This window comes from Channa argus, chromosome 6 (genome assembly GCF_033026475.1).
Source record: "Channa argus isolate prfri chromosome 6, Channa argus male v1.0, whole genome shotgun sequence".
Taxonomy (NCBI): Eukaryota; Metazoa; Chordata; class Actinopteri; order Anabantiformes; family Channidae; genus Channa; species Channa argus.
In genome coordinates, this window is record NC_090202.1 from 12,875,849 (window position 1) to 12,898,862 (window position 23,014).

Below are 23,014 nucleotides of genomic sequence, written 5' to 3' on the forward strand. Positions count from 1 at the left end.
AACTGTTTGTTTGGAAAAAACAAAACAAAACAGAAAAACACAGAAATCTTGTCAGATAATGATGACAGCAAATCAGTTTCCGTTAATGAGTGTGACAGAATTTACCAAAATGGTGATTGATGGATTACACAATGTCACTTCCTGGTGTAGTGCAGTTGGCTTTACTGTACTATCATCTCATACTTATTGCATGTTAAGATAGAAGCCAGTTATGGGCCGTCTCAACCATACCCAACCATATTTACATATATACATTCATTTACAAGTTCTATTCTACAAAAGCGATGCTCATCTTCATCTATATCTCCACTTGACAGGTGCAGCCTCTAATTGCCACTGGGCCTAAGTGTCATTGAAACTGGTATGATACATTATAGAGGGCCATAATAATACCAACTGGGGCCCTTTGGACTCACAACTGCAGTTAATGCTGACTATAGGAAGGTGTGCACTGCCAAAAGATTTTCTTTTCTCAAAGGTTCAGAAGGTTCAAACGAACTCTTTTCTTCTGTTGGGACTACATTCAACATCCTCAAGGTCTAAAGTGGTCTAAAATCTTAACAGCAGTTTCTTTTAGGAGCAGAAGCAAAAGAAGCTAAAAATGCCTAAGTTAAAACTACAACCTAAAAATGTTCAAAACATCAAAATTAGATTTAATTTTATAACATTGTTTTCTTTATATAATACTAACTGTAGTGCTACTGTAGCCTTTAATTAAGTGTCATTTGACGTGATATCATAAAGGTTTTTATTTTAAATAAGCCAGATATGCTCACGCTGTCAGTAAGGAAAACCTTCATGCTGTTCTAAGTACATACAGCACTCGGCTGTGGACAACTTGGCTCAATCTTAAAGTCTATTTTAACATATTCACTTATGAATACGTTTGTTTTATTCTCACTCTGCTTGTATTGCATACTGTTTTTTCAGTTATTTAATCCAGAGTATACACAGTGAATTCTGTAGGGCAGAGGCACTGTCCACGAACCACAGGGTCAGCGGTTCGATCCCCGGTCCGGGCTATATGTCGAAGTGTCTCTGTGCAAGACACTGAACCCCTAACAGCCCATTCCCCTCCCCAGCTGTGCATTGCTGGTCCAAGCCTGGTAGAATTGCAGAGGGTTGCATCAGGAAGTGCATCTGGCGTAAAAACTGTGCCAAATCAACATGTGGACAATGATCCGCTGTGGCGACCCTGAACTTACAGGATAAGCCAAAAGGAGAAAAAAATAAAAAAGAATCCACAGTGAATTCCTTCTACATCTAGTGTATTTCTCAGTTTGTGTGTGTTGCAGCACACAGGATTTTTTTTTACAAGAAAGCAAAAAAACTGGGGTAGAAGGAATATCTAACACTTTTTTGTGTGTTGTCCCTCTAATCTTCTTTCAAGTGTCAAATATTGATAAGTGCTTCTTTAACAGCTACACACTCTGTCCCTGTGCATTTTTAACAGGTTTACAGGTTCTTTAACAGCTGTGATTAGAGTTTAACGTCTGTGAAAGAACATCTGATACATATGAAAGTACAATTATATTTTATCTAATAATAAATACAGCAATATTCATGTTGTCATTTAACTATAAAACACTTTTTCCAGCAGGTGGTTATTCGTACGGTGGCCTAAAAACACCCTCCCTGCCAGCTGTCACATCATCAGCAGCTGATGAGGTTATCAGCGAGGTAGCGTTAATGTGCAACGTATCTGCCTCTTCACCTGAAAGGAAAAAAAAAGACAAATGAAAGGAGTTAAGCACATAATCCAGATTATCACTGACTGAAAATGGAAAAGCCATTTCACAGAACACTATTCTCATGAATCCTCCTTTTGAATTATATTAAAATATATTTTTTTGCGTTGAGCTTTCATTAAATTTTATAATACGCAAGGCCACAATCTTATGCTTAGATTTTTGACACAGCTCTGAGTAACCACATAATATTCAAATCTTCACTTCAGGCGGAAGAGGAATATGTGTGTGTCTGAGGCACTACCTTCTGAGTCCAGATGATGAGGAGGAGAAGTGTTTCCCACCAAACAGGGAATTCCTCTGCTCCTGGGATGATCTCTTAGATTCCACAGTGACAGGCTTGTGCTCTGGGATCTGAGCCACTTGAAACCTATGAATAGAGCAAACGAAATAATCATTGTTACATTCAGGGAACATGGTACTGATTATGTTATTATGAGGTAAAGCGAAAGGATCGCATGGAAAATATATTTAAGGGTATTTTCCCTCTTATTCGTGCGAGTGAGCCAGTGGTGAATTAAGTATTTAGATCCTTATATACAGTACTGTAAGTGGAAGTACAGTATCAATTTTTCAGTGTAAAAAAGATTGCATTACAAAGCACATTAAGTATATTAAGTGCTGCATTCCCAAATTTGTATTAACACTACAGGAGTAATAACAACGATACTTCAAATACGTTCAAAATTAAGTTGTGGAAAACAATGTCCCTGTTTGTCATGTAAGTTGTGTGAGGTTTTTAAGTATAGTCTCACCTCCCCACAGACAACACAGTCAACTCTCCCTCCTTTTTCTCATTCACTTCCTTTCCTTGCAGTTTTTCCTGTGAAGCATTTGGCACAACAGTTTCTGTACGGTGGGTGTCAACACACATTCCCCTCAGCAAGGGGCTCTTCTGCTGGTCAATTGGTGTGTCCAAGGAGGGTAGAATGAGGTTCTGGGGGGGCTTCAGGGGATCTCTGAGGGAATCCAAAGGAGGAATGAGAACAGGGGGCCATTTTCTTTGGGCGCAACGGGAGCAGCGGTAGCCATGTTTAGGGGCCAGACCAGAGAGACCTGATATGGTGTGGAGGTGAGACTGATGGTGGCAGAGTCTGGGGAGGGAGCGGAACGGGGACAGGGGAGACAGCATCGGAAATCTGGGGGAGAAGAACAGCATGAAGAGATTAGTTTTACCCTGTATATGATGTATATGTTGAGTTTCCCCACAAATCCAAATACTGAATATACACAACCATATTGAAAACATGACTTTTGACTTGGGACAGCAGGAATAGAAGAGATGTTACTTATAACAACCAAACTATCTATTTGCCCTTTTTTGGAACACACACAAACACACACACACCTGCATTATCCCCTTTACATGCTTGGATTGCTCAAAGCTCAGCTTGGATTCTGTAGTTTCTGTCTTTCCATTGTTCTTTTGTGTAGGCAGAGCAAATGAGATGAATGAAATTGTCCATTCCTCTGTTACACCAATGAGTGGGTGACCTGCAGTGACCCCAGATAACCTCAGCAAAACCTACCATCACACACGTACCCACAGTTTGGGAAAGCTTTCATATCCTCTGTGTCTGTGTGTGAGGATGTTCTCGAATCTAAAAATCACATGTGAACTGGCTCCAGTGCTCGTAATATACTATAAAATAAAATGAACTTGGTCCTTTAGGAGAAGCAAAATACAGCTGGTATAGACTGTAGTGTAAAGCGGTATGTTAGTGGACTTGTTTGATTAACTTCTGATTTCTTGAGCAATTTGAACGGCCACAACTTACACACTTGGTCATGTAAAATTGGTGATTTCAAGACAACCAATGTTAAATCCTCATGACTCAATAGCTGTGCGAGACATTCACTTCAGACCTTAAGAAATGAGTCACTGCCAAGCATCAGCTCACTCCAGAGCTCCACTGAAGATACATACAGTGCATGGTCTGAGCTGAAGTTTGAATACTTTACTTCATTATAAGTTTAAAAATATTTATTTCAAATATATTTAATATATGGAAAAGGAAAGGTTTTCATTCATTATTAGCACTTTTGATTATTGGCACAAGTATAACACAAGTACATACATATCATCAGCCTCAACATGCATATTATTTTTAGTTAGACATTAAACACATGCAATATCTTGACTGCAACAACCACGTCTCTCATTACTTGGGGAAGAGATTAACATTGTGTGGAAAGATTTCTGCTTCCATCTCTCATAAACAATTTATGGTTACAGCTTTGGGAAAGTTTTTCTCTGCCCAACTCTGTATTAACATTCAGCCATACACACTAACACACAACAGTTTTCTTTTTAAAGCCTTTTGGCAAGAGCCTGCAACCAAATGTTCTCCTCACTTGTTCTCTCCCAAACTTTCAGTTTTAAACTTGACCTTAACCACAATGGCTGAGCAATAATGCACAACAATTTGCTGGTGTTGTTGTGCGTGTGTGTGTGTTTGGTCTCATACTTGATTGATGAGCCTTTGCTCGTAGACATTTGCTTGTTCTCATACTCCAGCAGCAGTTCTTCTAATGCAGCAGCATTTTCTGAAACACACCCAGATACAAACACTCAGATGAGATTTAATTAGTGATAAAACTGACTACAGTTTAGTGAGTAAAAATAGTGTAATGTGTAAAAATAATCACAGTAATAGTCTTGAGCTTCATGTGATAAAGTGCGATGACACCATGGTCTCATGCTCCCCTCTAAAGCCGCTAGAGATGAATTGGCTCTAACTATTAGCTCATACACTCAGCAATACAACTGTTAGTGTTTGTTCACCACATACCTTTTTTCTCAGTAATCAGGCGAACCAGAACACTGATGGTGTCTTCGTTCAGGTCATCACATACATAGGGACAACTGTTGCCTAAATTGAGCGAAAGAGATGACAGCGAAGATCACCCTATTTGAAAATATACCATAGATATTAAGTTATCGGCACGAGGGTTTGTTTAAAGTCATCATGACATTAACTTTGCTCTAAGTTGTCAGAGAGAGACTAAAGAGACATTGTGCAACTTTCAGAGTCAGCACAGTTCACACTGTGTTTGTCACTGGTGGGATATTGTGCCTCAATACACGAGGGGACAGATAAGGGTGACTGTGGATGACTGAACAGCAAAGAATAGATATACAACCATGGCAACCCCTCTCCAACCATCCCATAATAGCACAGCACAGTGAGGCAGCTCAGAGGAGAGTGATGAGGTTGCAGGGAGAGTCCAGAATAGCTCAGTCAGTAGTCATGCTCCATTCAGCACTAGTGAAGCAGATAGGGCTCAGTGTGTGACATCGCAGACCCCTAATGCCAGGTGACTTTGTGTATTAGAGAACGGATTTACTGTAGATTGCATTTGTCGCTCTGTGTGTGTGTGTATTTCTGTCGATTTTTGAATAAGCAGGTTTAGACTAATGCTAAACTATTACAGCAGCTTTGTGTTCATATTTGCTGGTGCTATGCGAGGACACCAGCATCCATTTCACAGCCAGTCAAACCCACATGTTCAGTGTGTCAGTGTTAGTCACATGAAGACACCAGTTTATCACCTTGTTTTCGGTTTGAGCTTTGAGTGTCAGAAGAAGAAAAACAAATGTTGACCCCTTGTTTTACTGTAATGCAGCATTCCTGTGGTTGAATGTGAAAACAGCCAAACTCAACCTTTCGCTTTGTCCTTGTGGCTGAGCAGAACATGGAGCACAACATATAGCTGACTTTACAACGACCCCACGCTTCCTCTTTCTGATTTCTTCCCTCCCCTGGCACTGTGCTCTTCTGTAAGTCAAACCTCTCTCTGTCTGCCGTGATGCACTGTCAGGTTTGCATCCACAGAGTCTGATTTAGGTCAACCCCAAGGGTTTTATCCCTGACTGGAGGAGATGACAAAAGTGCTGGAGCATGAACTTTAAGTGTCTAACCTTAGCTCCGTCAGGACTACAGCAGACAGACAAGTCACCTACCGCTCTTTAATTATTGTTGCATACTGATTTTGTACCTGCAGTGCTTATTTCCTTGCACTGCCACCTTCTGTTAACATTAATAACTTCATCGGACGCCTTTCTCATTCTCTCCTCATTTGTCCTTTATCTGTCTTAGTCAAACAAGCACACTCACACCTTATCAGTGCACCATTGCATTAGATCTGTCTACAAAGCTTTGCAGGATGAGACAAAAAGGGGAGCTGAAAGTGAGAGACGTTCCTTTCAATAGACAACACATTTGTAAAATGTTTACATTAGCACTTTATAGCGTAGTCAAATGGCATTTCTACCACTCAAAGAATCGGGCAGAAGAAGAAAGCAAAAGAAAGGAGAGAGGATCAAACAGGACAGGTGAACGAAGCAGAAGGAGGAAAAACTATCCATGAGTTGAGGACCAAACTGAATTATTGATTTGGCTGGGAAAGAAGAGATGGATGGATAGTGTCATGTTCTGACGAGACAGGGGTGCTACAGGGCCAAGAAAAAGGATGAATGGAAAGCAGACAGGCAGATAAACTGAGCTGCAGGGGAACAAGGGTTCAGAGAGTTTCCCTTTTGATACGGGGACGTCTTAAGTTTCACAACAATGTGCTTGGAGTGGAATGCTAAAAACACAATATCTTTGATCTGATGCTGGATCACTCTGGCCTCCACTAAAATCAATACACATACTTAGTTATATACTGTATATATTGTTAGTGACAGAAAGGAAAAGCGTTTATGCAGCAAGAAGCATAAACAACAAAAACTACAATGGTTGTTGGGCATGAATTGTCACAGACAGGAGCTAAAAAAAAATCTAAGCTAAACAAAGAATAATGTTCTGTAACACAAAGCTAGCAGACTACTGTGGAAGCTTAGATCAGTAGTAAATGAAAGTGAATGGATACTGCAGGAAAAAAAGCAGGTTCAGTGAACATGACAGATAAAGATAAAATAACTTATTATATATGTGGGTTGTAGTTTCATGAGGGGGCATGTTTAATGAGCTGTTTAATGATAAAGAGGATGTATTTTGTTTTCAGTTCTTTCCCTTAACATGAAGTAATACTGCTGCTCACCAGCCTTACTATGTGCAAACACGAGTTTATTTAAAATGTTGCTCTGTAACTACAGACACAGTAAGTTGCAAGTTGTAAGTTGTGCAAACATAAACAGATCTGTTAAGGTGGCAGCTGTGCTCTGACGCTCCTTAAAGATTGGCAGTATGAGTGTCTATTTCCTCTGAGCCTCACACCATCAGGTGAGTGAATGCAAAGCCAGCTTAGCCTTTAAGTCTCTTCATGCATACTGCATGCACCAAAAGACAATAACTGGCAATGGTGTGTGCAGTCTGCCAGCTACATGACACAGGCAGCCTGGATACACCTGTGCAAGTGTGGCGTGTACAGCAACAAATAAACCTCATTAAATTGGAGGGTTTCATCAGCTTTACAAGCCTGAAAACCAGAGAGACACATCCAGTACAATCAAAGAAGGAGCGTCTAACACTGTGCTTATGGCTGTGTAGGTCTTTACAAAAAAATTATAAGTAATAAAGTCTGCAAACCACAAGTGGCTGTGATCACTCAGCACTTAGTTTTTAATGCTTGATCTGTCTTTGCTTTCTGTCTCTCACTAAACTCTCTTAAATTTTCCATGTACTGATATAGACGTCCTTTCTCTGTCTCTATGTTCTCTCCCCTGGCTCAACAACTTTACTCATGTAAGTTTCCCTTAAGCTTCCCCTAAACCGGTAGGGTGAGTGAGTTGATGGGACTTTTTTTTCCCCTTTTCAAATGGGGAAATTACAAGAATAACAGCATATGCTTATAGCAACACAGCATGCATGACATGTAGTCGCCCCTGTGAGGTTAAAGTTCAAAAGGATAAAAAGCCTCCCATGTAGGATTGCGTGCAGTCACATCAGAGAGACGCATGGACTGTGGCTGCACACAGAAACACTGCATTTTAGGCTTGCCTTCCTGGCCAAACTTTACCACATTATGTGCATGTGTGTGTGCTAATTTGGCATTTTTATAAGTGAACGTGACAATCTGAGTAGAAATAGTTTCTATAATCACTCTCCCTGCCACTTTCTATCTTTGGCTCACTTTTCTTTATCTTATTCTCTTTTTCTCAAACTTCGGTCTTTTCTTTGTTTTGCGGCTTGTGTCATTTTATATCTCTCTCACCTTCTTTTTGTTGTGTGGCCATCTCCTCATCCCCTCCCTCTTTCTCTCCAGTGCAGTGGTATCCCTTCTTCTTCAGGATGTTGCAGATAAGGATACCCAGCAGACCCATCACACAGAAGATTGGCACCACAGCAAACACGGCATACTCTGCTGACTTCTCCTCAGTGCTCCGAACCACAGTGCCGTTAACCGGACCTGCTACACCATTTGAGGGACCTTTACCCACTGTGCGAACTGTTCTGACATGCAAAGGCTCTGAGAAAGGAGAGGAAGACAAAAAAGCCAATAGGCAGTAACAAGACTGTAAGTTGAATGGACTTGTGAATGACGCATGTGATTGTGACTTATTTGGAAGAAACACAGATGCAGTGCTTACTGTTTACACAGGGAGTTTGGGTGGAAACATCTTCTGTGGCAGTGGAGTGAAAACTGCAAATGAAAAATGAAAGAAGAGAAAAGGGCATAATTAGAGAGATGCACAGAGGAAAAAAGGGAGGGTTTGTTTTACAATGAAAGAATGAATCAGCGGTTTTGGCCTGTGGCTTGTTATGTGGTATGAGCACCCAGTGTTGCCTGCTTATTGTGGTGAATGACATACTGTACTGTGTGTGTCTGTGTGTGAGCATGTGTTTTTCTTGGGTTTTTTGAGTTAATTTAGGACAAATAAAAAGTTTATAGGGCACATGGTGGAGCAAATCTCTTTGAATGTCAGGCCTGCAGTTGGGGTTAAACTTTGGGTGGATTAACAAGCTGACAGGTGGGCCACCAAACAAACAGATTGCCGGTCTTTACCCTGACAGACACTCGCCACAGATGGCATCTGAGGTCACAGTACCAGGGGTTGAAAGTTTTCGCCCGAGGAATTTGCAGGATGTGTGTGGATGGCAAAGTTCAGAGTCGAGTGCATCTGAGAATGTTTCAATTGGGCACAATCGGCATTGAACTTCCTCTGTTGGACTCTGGATCTGGTCACAGGCCTGGCAAGACAGGAAACGCTTATAAAGAGGTTGCAACAGCAAAAATATAATAAGTAATGAATGGTAGTTTTGTTGTATCAGTAGTACTGTGTGACCTGCTACAACTAAAAAAATCAAAACTACAACAAAAAGGGATCCCCTTGATGAACATGCCCTTTGAGTTCTAAAATGATTATATTCATATATAACATCATTTAACATGCATCACCTTGGTGGGCTCCTGGCCAGCAGGACATTGCAGACACACACACCCTTCCTCCCACCGACACTGCACTGCCACAGTCCCACCACAGCCAAACACCTGGAAGAAAAACATCCGGTCTGAGGAGACACACACTTCATTTCTTCCAAGTCAAACTGAATGTTAGATGTAAAGAGTACTTCTCATACAGCCCTAAAAGTGCAGTTTTTTTTTCATCCACATATGTATTTACCGTGAAGAGGACAAGAGCTGAGCAGTAAAGGTGGTTCCTCATCTTCTTCAATGTATTCTTCTATGTTCATATGATCTAAAGCAGGAGGAGAAAAAAAAGGATCAGATAAACTTCTGACCACATTTAAGATCATGATCTGTTCCACATATGTACACACACACACACACACACACACACACACACACACACACACACACAGATATACAGTACATATGCAGGCACACAAAGCCACACAGTCACCTGATGAAAAACACCTGAATCATGTTTGTGACTTATCCAGAGTGCAGTGACTTGCAAGTAAGGGGCAGTTACAAATGCTGTAAATAGCATTTAAAATGAATCAGGACCTTTTTAAGGACAGCAGTGAATGAACCAGGGCTTTCCTGTGGCTATTTTCGGAATCTAGGTGCTCACATGCACTAAGAAATTCATGCTACAACATATTAATTCGCCAACACATGCTGACTTGACATTAGCTGCCCCTGCAATGAGTACTTCCTGACATTCAGTTGTGTTAGAAAGTCTTAGAAACACGTTAGGTTAATTATACTGCTTTATTTTGCAGCATGCATTTTGTTTTTCTAGAATTTTGGAAATAAATCACAGAAAAATGACAACCAGGACAACCTATGAGTCTACACTGATGGGTCATGTGTTTAGATCTGTATGCCAAACCTCTATGATATGTTACAGGAAAACAAACAATGCTGTAATCTCTAAAGTTAGCTTTTTGCAATCCAAATATATTAGACAACCATTATTCCTTACAGTGCACACACATATGTACATATTCAAACACACAAACAAGCTTGGCAGTTTACTAGGCTCATGTCTCTCAATTTATGTACAAAATGTATCATTTTTCACTACTCAATTGTGTTGTTATCTACATTTGTCACAGCATAGCATATCAGCATGGCAGCTACCCAACAAGCAGAATATGTGACAGCAGAATGTGCTAAAATGTCAATGTAAAAATCCCTAAAAGCTTTTCAGAATCTAAACCTAACCACTGGCATTTCTCATTCTCATCGCTCTGCCGAACTTGTGATAACAAGACTGAAGACACATCAGCTGCACCCAAGGAAAAAAATAGAGAAATACATGCATCACAGTGCAAGACTACACTGACTATCCACAATCATTATTGAAATAATGTGAAAATTGTCTCAATGCAATAACAAAAATTATCCAGTGTTTCCACTTTCGACCTTGTGATTAACTAACTTATAAAGAAGGTGAAAGGTTTTCCTGAATAAGTGGTGCTACTGTATATTAACCACAATTACAGGACTGTGAATTTACAGTGGACTAGTATTATAAGCCAGGAACTTGGACTCTCTGCATACAGCAGGTTATTTGTGGCTGAGATTCCTCTTTTCAAATTATAGGCATGACAGATTAACACAACATTGCAAAAAATAAAACACTCTCGTTTCTCGACACATCGTGTCCTGCATTTCTGTCCTTCTGTACATGATTACTGTATATTAGATGGTATTGCCATGACTGATACAGTAGAAACATGCCAAAGATCAAAAGCACAAGAATATTTTAGCTCCTTCACTGTACTTTTCCCCCAGGAATAGAGAATGCAACTGGCAGACTGTTTTATCACAAATACGTAGGTGACGGAATGTCAATATAAGAAACACAAGGAGAAAAGAAATTATACTGCAGAGGAGAGATGTCAGTGCAAAGAAAAGTAAGAAGAAGCAAATCTGTGAAATAGAATATTTCAGGAGTAGAAAGAACATAAACTAATGAAAAAGAGAAATAGAAATGTAGACAAATATCTAGAAATTAGATATTTTTGCCTAAGCAGATTGAGAAAACCTAAAATAAAAAGCAAAAGAAAGCTAATGCAGCATACTTACCCCAGGCTTGCAGTTGACTGACACAGTTGCCGTAGCAACTCAATGAGGATGCTGCGTGTACTGCTGCAAATGCTGACTCAGGACCAAACTCAAATGTTCTCTAACTTTCTTATGTAACAATACTTGATAAAAGCTGAGTGTGGTACTCAAAAATAAGTCCAGAACTTTAAAACTAATAAAATTAAGATTATAACTGTTAAATTCTAATTAGTTCTAGCTGTAAGACAGAGTTGCAGCTAAAAAAGTTACAGAAAACACAGAGGTCAGAGAGACACAAACCTGCGTAGCTGAATGGAGAATTCAGTGTACCTGCCCTTGACTTATACTGTCACTCTGACCACAGACACACCCCTAATGTCCTTAGAACATCCCCTTTCAGTCACTAAAACAGCGAGTGTGTGTGCATTTGTGTGGGTGTTGTTTATATGCATGAGTGGTGAGGCTGATTTAATGGAGCTCTTCACCTTTGACCACACAGTAAAACACAATGTTTCAAACATTAATTAGCGGGAAAATCAACACTTCTCCACTCAAAACCCTTCATTGTCTTGTTCTGTGTGGTCAGCACACACACACACACACACACACACACACACAACTATACAGCATATTCCTGGTGTATGTTTATGTGGAGTACGTGTGTAGTGATGCTCTTGTGTCTTGTGTATGATATATGTATCATTATATGGAGGTGACACACACACACACACACACACACACACACTTGGAATGCCTTACAAAAACAAGAATATAAAAAATGTAACAAGTTTATGACTTTGGTCCAGCAAGGCCCTTATGCCAATGACAGGCTTCTGAAGCATAATTTCAGGGGGGTAAGATAAAGATAAAGTGAGGAAAGAAAAACCACTCATTTGAAAAAACAAAACAAAAAAAAAACAAGAAGGCAGGGGCTGATCAAGCTGTAAAGAAAGGGAAGAGCGGGATGGAGGGAAAGGGAAGAGGCAGGGATAGAGAATGCAAAAACTTCAACTTGATAGCATTATATATATAGAAGCATTTGTTAAAATGCCATACAGCCCAGAGCAAGACGCTAATTACAAGTCACCCACAGAATACATATACACTTATGCACACTTGCAAGCGCACCCTTGTGCACACACACACACACAAACACACACTCACAAAACTGAAAAAAAGCGGGCAAACGATCAATAAAACGACAATGATAGAGAGAGCAAAACAAAAATGGGACCTACAATTAAGTACCTCTTTTTTGGAAAGTGTTAAGTAGCAAATTGGACTGGGTTAGAGGGGCTGGGGAATGTTTGCTTTCCACAGAGAACCTCACTTGACCTCCAGAAGTGCAGTCACTGAAACAACTGTACTAAAACTCCAGCTGCACAGAGTAAAACTGATTTACAATGGAGTGAATGCACATAATCTAAAATTATTATTATACAGCAACAGAATATCTTCATTCCTCTGATAATGTGGAAGGTGTTAAAGAACAGTACATGTATGCAACAGATGCAGTGAAAATATGCCTGAAATACAAAACCTATAAGACAGCATATCCAAAAAGAAAAACCATTGCCCTCGCAAGTCATCCATTCACAGACAGGCAATCCAAGCCACCACTGTCTAATGTGATGCATTTGCATTTAAATCCAGTTTGTTTGAGGTTTTCCCCACAAACCCACTACAGAATTGGCCGCCACACGTGGGTCCTCCACTGGACCTACAAGCACACGACTGCCCCTGTGTCCACATGTGGCCTTGCCAACTTTCAAAAAAAAATCCATGTTTCTTTTCTTTTTACAGAAATTCAGACAAATTTGAGGGAAATATTCTGATTATCCTTCTTGATGAGGGTTAGTTGAGCAGGTGCTGACAAAATTAAGCTACAGCCAGTACCCAGTTGTCTTGGCTAAGCATGGACTGGAAAGCTAACCTGGCTCACTAATTAAAATATCATATCATGTTTAATTGCTGTTTCTTGAAATGTCCCCCTAAAAGTCAGTGGAGTTTGCCAAAGATAACTGCACTGTATCCTGCACTGCCCACTAACTGAGAGCTGTAACGCGGAAGAAAAGATAAAACTCCAGAAAACAAAACTATTTGAAGAGAATCAGCAGTTTTTTTGCAGAACCACAGAGCTACCTCCCTCCCATTTGACTATATCAGTCCAATAGATAGCAATGTTAATCTTCATATGACTTATGTTTTATTTTTCCTAATCTTTGCTTATTATTCTTTGCTTATTAATCTTTGCGTTTATATATTGATTTAATGTGAAAGAAATCACTCTTTATTTGAGCTGGCCACCATGTCCTCACACATGTATGATGTTCTGAAGACTGCAGGAGGCCCTTAGACAAGCCATTACATACCAAACCTTACATAAACCCAGTCAAGGATGTCTGGTTGACATGTCTTTTTTCTTGGATTTTCATACTTTACTTTCATGTGCCTTTTCTAGCCTGTGTGAGCTGTCAGTCCTGTAATTGCTGTTTCATCTTTAAGTGTTTCCTTTCTCATGACCTGCATGACACTTGTGTCAACCATGTGCTTTGGATGCATGGATAGAAGGATGGATGGATGGATTGAAAGTAGACAAAGAGGACAAGAAGAGGAAAGTGTAGGATAAAACAGGCCGTTAACATCTCAGAATAGCCCAGCGTACACAACAAAGAAGCCAAAAGACACCAACACCCACGAGGCCTTTACCAGTTTATGTGAAAGGACAAAAACAACATAACATGGATAAAAATTCAAAAACACTTCAAAGGAAAGGGAGAGGACCGTGATGACTTTTTCTAAACTGCGTAAAACAGTAATTACACCAAACCCTCAGTGTTATTATTTGACACATTCAAATAACAAGTCGCGACATCAGATGACCAGTCAGATTTTCTGAGTTGTTCAGGGCACCTAAAAATAGCAGTAATAAAGAAGTAATGGCGAAGGCATGACAAAAACATGGACATTATTCTATTCTGTGGTGGTTTTGGGGTGAACACCAGAGTCGCAACTAATGTGTTTGAGAGCTTTTTCTGGCTCCTTGATGTCATGGAGCAGCTGAGCTGAGAAATCCTCCTGGATGAAGCTGTGAAGGAAGGAATGCGCCACAGAAGAGGAAACACAAGAATGAGTGGCACTTCTCGCCTTTCAGTTTGAGGTGACTGAGCAGCAGAGAGATCAAGGGTAAAGTGGGGTCAAGCCACCACGTCACCAGCTTCTGAACAATGAGCTGAGTTTGTCTATGAGACTATGTTTTATTTTATTTTCATTGCCACGGTGTGTTTTAGTGTGAAGTCTGTGAGCACAAAAACACTTACTAGTCATGCTTTCAAATCTGCCATATTTAAGTTAGATGACTTGATAGTTACTAACACCTGTAAACAAATTCTAATCAGCGGGCTATGACCCATCTGCTGCATCACAATAACTCTGGTATGGTTTTGACCAGGTACAACAACGTGACATCATTAGCTTATCTACAATTCAAGATACCAGATCCAGTCTGAGTTAGCATTAAAGCTCTTGGGAGCTGAATTTTAATGTTTTCCTTTCCAGGCCCCTGGCACCCTAAATAAGCCTATACCAAGTGAGCAGTAGTCTTTCTGCTACTCACTTGTAGAGTAGCTATATAACCTAATCTTTTAGTGCCCTGTTCTATAAAAAAACAAAACAAACAGTAGTCTAAATAAACCTGAATTAGTTCTAACTGCAGTTCCATTTTAATGTCAGTGGGTTTTTAGCAATTGCCCTCTCTTTTTATGGCCCCACACACAATTGTGTAGAGTATGCTAAATTAAAGCTTCTCAGAATCTTTTGAACAATGACAGGATTGATTAAATGGTACAATCTGACCTCTTCAGTATCTGTAACACAATAATAACTCCCCCCCCCCCAATATTGTTTTGATGCTTTGATCTCTAGTTTTTTTCAACAATCCCAAATAGACACTAAAACCAACAATAATTAGCTTCCATTAACAAGTCTGCAACCTAGATTAGTTTGTTCATCTGTGCCATAGACCTCTATTGTTGTCCAAAAAAAACTTAAGAACATCCGCCAGACACTCCACTGAGCAAACAAACATGGTGTCCATGAACCAATGTGTACAGGTGCTTCATTTGCTAGGAAGGCTGTAGAATTTGTGTCTGAACGAAGAGATGACCCAGCTCAAATTGTTATGACTGGAGGTGACCCAGATGAAAGGGAACAACTTTTTCCTATTGTTTCACGCTATAATGTTGCTCAGACTGTGACACATTCAAGCAACAATGCCAGAAGTGTCTGTTTCTGAACTTTCATGGACTGTGTTTGGGGCCTAAGTAAAGTTCCTCTTGTTGCGTGCTGATGTATTTGGATAAGAAACCGACTTGTCTTCAGAGGATGAAAAGTGACAGAAGAAACTCTTAGGCCCCAAAAGCACTTCTGAAGATGGAGTTCCATTTCCGTTAAAGGACAGAAAGCCCTGACAAAAAAAGTCCAAAACCACCAATTTCCCACTCCGATAATGGCTACGTATTAAGCCCACTAGGTCATGAAGGGTGTCCTAGCCTTGGGAAACACCTCGTTGTGATGCACATGAGAATTATCTTCCGGCCCAAAGAGTGAAATCCAATAGAAAAGAACTGAGCAAGCAACAAAAAGGTTTAAGGTAATTACACTCCGTAGTCCATTAGACATTTCACGGACCGAGAGATAATGTGCACGTGTATAACAAAGACGTGATTGGGACAACCATACCCTCCTGTTTGACTTAATGGAGGTGCCCATTATTGGCAAGTGAAAGGCTGATTTACGCCAACACTTTCTACGTTAGTGCTCAGACAATGTCTCATTATGGGGAGCATGTCTGACAACTAGTCAGCTGTTGCCTCTCCCCACACAGCTGCAGATGTGCTCCTCTCAAAGTTGTTCCTCCTCTCCGTCCTTGGGCTTGACGTGATGCTGGTCGTCATGTTTTCCAGTGGAACTGTACACCAGCAGAAACCTAATGTGCTTCTCTTGTGTCTCTTTCGCACACTGTCTGTCAGACAACAGCATGTTGGGACTAGAGGGTTTGGGTTGACCCGATAGTGTGGACAGAGTTGAAAGAAAGGAAAAAACGAGGAGTAAGGTGTTCAGTTTGTTTCAGCTCTGGGGTGCCACAATACAGGGTCCTAATTCCCCACAGCAAAAACTAATATATATGCATGCAAAGAAAAGTCAACAAAAATGTTTCCATTGCTTTTCTTCATTTGTTTAGAAACAGATGTTACAGGCTCAACATCCCATAAAGTTATTTTCCAGCCAATTTGACTAATTTGTTTTTGCTTAAGTGGCGTCACGGAAGCTTTGCACGTTATTTAGATTTTTTTTTTAAGTTACCTAGAAATTTTAAAAGAGTTTAAAACCATTTTGTTTTCCACTCAGATTTTAATGTTGGCCTCATTACAAACAAGCCTTAATTGAACAGATTCTAAAAAATAGGACACTGCTGTTATTTAACCCACCAGAAGCCAGCCCACAGACCAATTCTACATACAAAACAACACAAAATTATGCTTTAATTCCTTATTTTTACAGGATTTGAGGTGACAAAAGCAGATTATGGGGCAATTTTAGTTGCAAAAGTGTGTGTCAGAGTAGTTGTTTTTCAGGGTGTGGTAATTTGCCTTACATCACCACCAACATTACCAGTGGATATAAATCAACCCCATGTGTTTCAACAACTTCAATTATAATTTACAACTTGTACACACACAGTTCTATTTAAAGGTCAGCGCACACAAAACTATTCAACAACTTTCACACAAATACACACAAATACTTGTTAACATGCTATCTCTATTTGTCAAACAAATACAGAGGATTTAGTTAATTGCTGTTTTAGTCAATGGTAAAATCTACTCTGCAATGTCTCAGTAGTTGAGCTCAAGTATGATTTGCATGTCTCATCTGTGCAGATTTTATGCGCCAATACAACAATATGTGAGGTTAGGTCCTAAAAAGATGTTATGTTTGTTTGAGTTTTCCTCTAAATCTGAAGTGTTGCCTTTAATTTGGCAGTGAGTGTTGTGAAAAGTAGCAGAAAAACTACATTAAAACTACAATTAAACTACGACACTTTTTATGTAATAAAACAAATTTTTTTAATGGGCAGTTAAGGTGCAAGGAGAGAAGTCTTTGAAGAGGCGGAGGCCAGAAATAATGAACACTGGGAATTTTACCTAGCACATTAAATATGTAACACAATTTCACATGAGTACTGAGTGTGTTGCAATCATTTATACATATTTGAAAGCAGTTGCCTACACATTTTCAGCACTGAGGGTGGGAAAGAAAAAAAAATCAGCAGATAAGTAAGAAATCGTGATTTTGCAATACTGCAGTTTGCCGCAGCATGCAAACCTGACCACAGACATGTAAACTCACATTCACATATATTTATGGATCTAAATATGCAGTGTTCTGAGTTGTATTCAATATCTCTATAAATGTGCTGCTACAGATGAGAGGTTCAATTTCCTGCTTTGTGTGGCTACATTGTCATTACTCAGCGGTTGTTTTGAAACTGAGCATGTCTGTAGCAGTCCTCACATGAGGGACTGTTTGGATCCTCTCCAAAGCATGACACACACACACACACACACACACACACACACAGAGTCATTTGTGCCTCGTCACAAAGAGATCGCCCCAGACATGCTTCTGTGTGATTTGCTCTGGAAACTATAAGCTAGTGATTGGTTACTGGCGAGTTCAACTAGCAGATTGTGGTTGCTTTCAGATTTCCTCCCCCAGTGCCGACCTTTGGGCCTATTTTCTTCCTCTGTTAAAGCTTATTTTTAAGACTGTGCCATTAAATGGCATACAGTTGGGAGTGACAGGGCCAATGGAGGAGAAAGGTCATAAAGTCAGGCCGAGCAGGGCAAGATTCTCAAAGGTGTGTGTTCTTACTAAACTAGATCTGATGAAATTTTACTGAGCAACCATTCAAGGTACAAACCACATTACAAACACAAGTCAGTAAAATGTATGAGCAGTGGTGAAAGAATTCATATTTCTTAAAACTTGCAATACTACTCCAGAATGTACTAAAGCACAACCATAACTAGTTTCAAAAGTTAAAGTAATAATTATTTGACTTTAATATTTTTAGAAATGGACCACTCTCTGTCTGCTTTGTATACTGCTGAGTAGTTCAATCAATAAAACATTTCATGATCATGTTTAGTTTTAAAATCGACTTCTACTGGACTGACAGATTTCTCATTAATGATTATTATGTTATCAAAACTGTACTTGAGTATTTGTATTTTATCCTTTCTTATTTGTTCACCACCATATAATAATAATTTCTTTAAGTGTTAGTTGGTCATAAAAATCTTTTTTCCAATCAACAGCATGAATAGCAAGCAATAAGATATGACACCACAGCATTCGTGTCTTTGTAAACTTCCAATAGAAAAGAGCTGAGACATCCGGGAAGTGGCTGTTTTTTCTTTCTAAAGAATAAACTCAACTGACAGAAACCCTGAGCAACATGACTTGCAAGTTGCTCACCTACTGTGGAGCATTGCAGATAAGCAGACAAAAACACAAGTAAGAGTCATCTCGAATCGATCAATATTGTGAATTATAGAATTAAAGCATCTCTAATCAAAGACCCCCCCCCCAAAAAAAAAAGACATTAAGGGGAAAAAAGCAGAAGGGGAATCCCTTTCCAGGGGATGCCCAGTGTCACGTGCATAGAGCACAATTTGTTCCGGAAACAAAGATATTACACAATAATTACACTACGAAAAGTGGAACCACAGGAGTGACTGTTCTCGGGTCACCTGGTAGGTTATTCGGCAACTAATTCTGGGTACAGTTAGTTGTTGACTACCTGAGGGGTCTGGTTGAATTACTGCCAGTGAGCATGTCAGTAATATACAGTTAAGTGCTTTAAACACCAGCAGCAGAATGTTAAAGTTAATACTCACAGTTGTCTCCTAAAGGAAAAATGTGCATATATTTTAGAAAAACATACCACCCGTCATGCTTTTCTATTAAAAATAACTTATCATTATGTTTGTGTGCTTAGTGTCAGTGGGTGAGGGTGTTTCCATGTTAGTGCCAATGTCTTTCCAGGTTTTTTTATGTCCAGATCCCCCTGTAATTATCCAATCCTCCAATAATCTGCATGAGTGCAGCACTGAGGCAGCTTGGACCGGGACCTGTGGTGAGAGAAGTGGGGAATTTCTTTGGCACAGTGTTACCTGGCTGACTTTGAGTAGTCAGGCATGCCGCTGTGGCACGGCAATGGCAGGCTATTGGGCAGGAGTTCAAACCACACTTAATGGGCAGATGAACAGACAGATGTCAGGACTGATGGGCTAATTGAAGCTTAGCTAAGTCTTTGGCTTCCACACACACACACAGTGCAGAAGAGTTGAATCAGTGCATGTTACGTTAACGCTACATCTGGGTTTATTAAAACTTTAAGCTGTCTTCCTTGCTCCACTTCCTCTCCCTTCGTCTTCTCTCTGTCCTTTTTCTATCCCTTTTCTTATCCTGTTATCATTCCCTCTTCCCAAAACCCTAAACATATACAGTGTAGAGTAAATGTTGGGTGGGGCAGAGCATTAAATGGGAGTTAAATTTGGCTCAAGTTAAATCCACCAACTCTTAACTAAGGTGTGTGTATAATTACAGGTGTTAGCCAGGCTGCAGTTAATTGTAACATCAGCTGAACACATGATATGATGGACATCTGTCTCTGTGCAGTGCCAAAATATCTTGCTTGTACAATTAGTTGGTTCTGTCAACGAGCATGTATAAGGGGAGGTGGATACAGCACCACTTCTCAACTCTTGAGCCAAATTTGCTTATTGGCTACTTGTGGAATTGCAATGAAAAATCCCCCAGCGGACAAAGGGATTTTTATTCACTGTAATGATTTATTCACCGTAACGATAAAAGACACCTGTAAAACTGTTGGCAGGAAGGCAGTGAAGCAAACATGGCATAGTAGCAAATAGTGATATTGTAACTTCGGCTTTGATAAAAAGATGCACATTAGCCCCAAAGGGAGTTAATCCACGAAGGAGCAACTACTGTAGTAAACAAGGTTTTCTGAAACCTTATAATTTCAATTCAATTCAACTTTATTTATATAGCGCCAATTTACAACAAAGTCATCTCAAGGCACTTTACAGAATAAAGTCCAGACTATACAAGTATGTAGAAGTAACCCAACAGCAAGCCCTAGGCAACAGTGGAGAGGAAAAACTCCCTTTAATGGGAGAAACCTCCAGCAAAACCAGGCTCAGGGTGGGCGGCCATCTGCCTTGACCGGTGGGGGTGAGTGGAAAGTGGAGAAAGAAAAGAAAAGAGCAACGAAAAGCAACAACAACAAAAAAAAAGCAACAACAAAGCATTGTACAGGTTGTAGGACACAGAATTAATGGCATACAGTGGTGACAAATAAATGTATAGAGAAAAGCTAGTTAGGGTTGAGTGAGAATTTTTAACTGTAAGCTTTATCAAAAAGGAAAGTTTTAAGCCTAGTCTTAAAAGTAGAGAGGGTGTCTGCTCCCCGAATTTGGATTGGAAGCTGGTTCCACAGGAGAGGAGCTTGATAGCTAAAGGCTCTGCCTCCCATTCTACTTTTGCAAACTCTGGGAACCACAAGTAGGCCAGTATTTTGGGATCGAAGTGGTCTAATCGGGCGATACAGGACTATGAGATCTTTTAAATATGATGGAGCTTGACCATTAAGAGGTTTGTATGTAAGAAGCAGGGTTTTGAACTCTATTCTAAATTTTATGGGAAGCCAATGAAGAGAAGCTAGTGAAGGTATAAGACAAACCCTGCAAATTGGGCTTTTTTATTATTTAAATTTGAACGAAGAAGAATTGCATGGTGGTAGAGTGTTTTTAGTGCTATCGGCTTGCAGCTAGAAGAAAAATCTATCTAGTTTTCCTCGCATGATTTTAAGACATGCATGTTTGGTCAACTGGTACCTCTGATTCACACCTACAGGCAGTAGGTGTGAATGTGAGTGTGAATGGTTGTCTGTCTGAGTATGTCTGTCTCAATAACTTCTGAAATGTTATTGTGCCCTGGGAAATCTGTGGAATCATGCAATCTAAAATTTAGGTATACTTAACTAAGGCCAAAATAGCTTTTTATCTATAATAATACCATGCTGCTGTTTTGCTGTTGTTGGGGGAATAAGCTATAATATAAGGTTATGTGCTCACTAACCAGTAACTTTATTAACTTTCAACTCAAGCTTTCTCCTCTCCAACTGCTTTTGTGATAAACACAGAAATAATGGATTGATGTAGACAAACTCTATGGTTTGGCAAACCTATGAAAAATAACTTAACCTAACCTAAAAATAACTTCTCCTCACCCATGCCAAGGCACGCATACATTGTCTACTTCCTACTTCCCACAGAGGTGTACTTGACAAGAAACAGGAAATCTGTCTTCTTATGAAATAGGCAATATCTAATATTAGTGTGCTTGTGTGTGTGTGTGTGTGTGTATGCGTTGTCTGTGAGAAGTGTCACAGACAATTATGTCCAAAGTTATTAGTACAAGGGAATTTGGACTGAGACATTAAACCAACAGATCCATCTTGGTGTTTGTGTGCGTGTGTGTGTGTGTGTGTAGCAGGGAGCCTGCCTTCAATCCTCAGTGAGGACTTATTACACAGCAATACATCCTGCCGAAACCTCAGCGCTGGTGTAGAATGTGATGATTATAAGATACAATTTAAATTGACCATTTAATAAAATACAGTGTAACCGAGAAACATACTCCAGAAATATTTTGACAAGCCTACAGTTTCTCCTTTCTGTTAATCTCTGTTAATTCTGTTAATTTTAAAATAAGCATGGATACTGTAGCTGATGGATTGGTTTGATAACAACTGATTAGCTGGCCGTAATTTGTTTTAGTAAAAAGTAAACTTATATAGAGTATGGACATCAAACGTGACAGGGACTTTCTACTTCATTTATAACAAAGGACGAGGATCACACTACCAGTGATGTCATCACGTATCCCGTGCGTCAAGCATGTGCTCATTTTGTCCGTACATAGCGTGACATATTTCGGTTTCCAGTTATTTTAAGTTTGAAATTAACCGAATTAGAAGAATCTCATTGTCGTTAACATAGTAAGAAGAATCAATGTAAGTTCCAAAACCAGAGGATACAATGTCAACTTTTATTCACTATACAATCAGAGAAAATTCATACGTCTATAGGCAGCACAGAGACTAAAGCTTTAGGAACATAAAACACAACAACCAGCACAGAGCTTACACACACAACTGACTACATTCTTTTTGAAGTTCTTTCTACTCTGACCTCTAAACGCCGCTAAAAACACACAGCTGAACTACTCTTCCGTCCGAAAGTACCTAGGTAGCCTATCGATATGTGGCACACGATGCCGCACAGGGGCAGACAAAGTCATACAGACACATCACCGACGTGCGTAAAAGTGGTCAGGAAAGGCTTTGTGGCGAGAGAAGCTCCACACGGGTCGACAGTGACTGACACAGCTAAAGTACCGGCTTCAGCAGCCATTCAGACGCTTCCAGGGTGAAAAGTTATCAGACTTACCGGTTTGGTGGATAAATGAGCTGAATGTTCAGTGTTCAGATACGAGCATCATCAGCTGCAGGGCGCCGAGTTTATTAGTGTAATTAATTAACGCTTAGGGATCAGAAGACAAGCACAAAGCCGGTAAAAGAGGGCCCCCCTCTCTCTCTCTGGCTCCTCTCTGTTGGTGTGGAAAAAAAAGACAACCACTGAGATGGCTCAGTGAGCTCACAGTGCGTCACCGCTGCAAACTGAACC

General features: G+C 40.0%; 1 protein-coding gene across 2 annotated transcripts; it reads right to left on the reverse strand.

Moving 5' to 3' along the window:
- Nucleotides 1-72: 72 nt before the first annotated feature.
- On the reverse strand, nt 73-22,998 carry relt (RELT TNF receptor). Of its 2 annotated transcripts, none has more exons than XM_067508370.1 (11): nt 22,778-22,998; nt 9,319-9,393; nt 9,093-9,185; nt 8,700-8,884; nt 8,284-8,336; nt 7,908-8,162; nt 4,541-4,621; nt 4,217-4,295; nt 2,504-2,887; nt 1,993-2,118; nt 73-1,714 (listed from the first exon to the last, which is right to left on the reverse strand). In XM_067508370.1, exons 2-11 carry the CDS (start codon nt 9,358-9,360, stop codon nt 1,711-1,713), a joined length of 1,302 nt encoding a protein of 433 aa, XP_067364471.1. In that variant the 5' UTR covers nt 9,361-9,393; nt 22,778-22,998; the 3' UTR covers nt 73-1,710. The 2 variants fall into 2 exon arrangements, with proteins under 2 accessions (XP_067364471.1, XP_067364472.1); XM_067508371.1 differs by lacking the exon at nt 22,778-22,998 and adding an exon at nt 11,196-11,478.
- Between the last annotated feature and the right edge of the window lie 16 nt (nt 22,999-23,014).

Coding starts and splice junctions, on each gene's coding strand:
- relt (XM_067508370.1), bottom strand. CDS start 9,360: ATGAGGAACCACCTTTACTGCTCAGCTCTTGTCCTCTTCACG. Junction 4,622..7,907: donor GGCCACACAACAAAAAGAAG/GTGAGAGAGATA, acceptor CGCTCAATTTAG/GCAACAGTTGTCCCTATGTA. Junction 2,888..4,216: donor AGCAAAGGCTCATCAATCAA/GTATGAGACCAA, acceptor CTTCTCCCCCAG/ATTTCCGATGCTGTCTCCCC.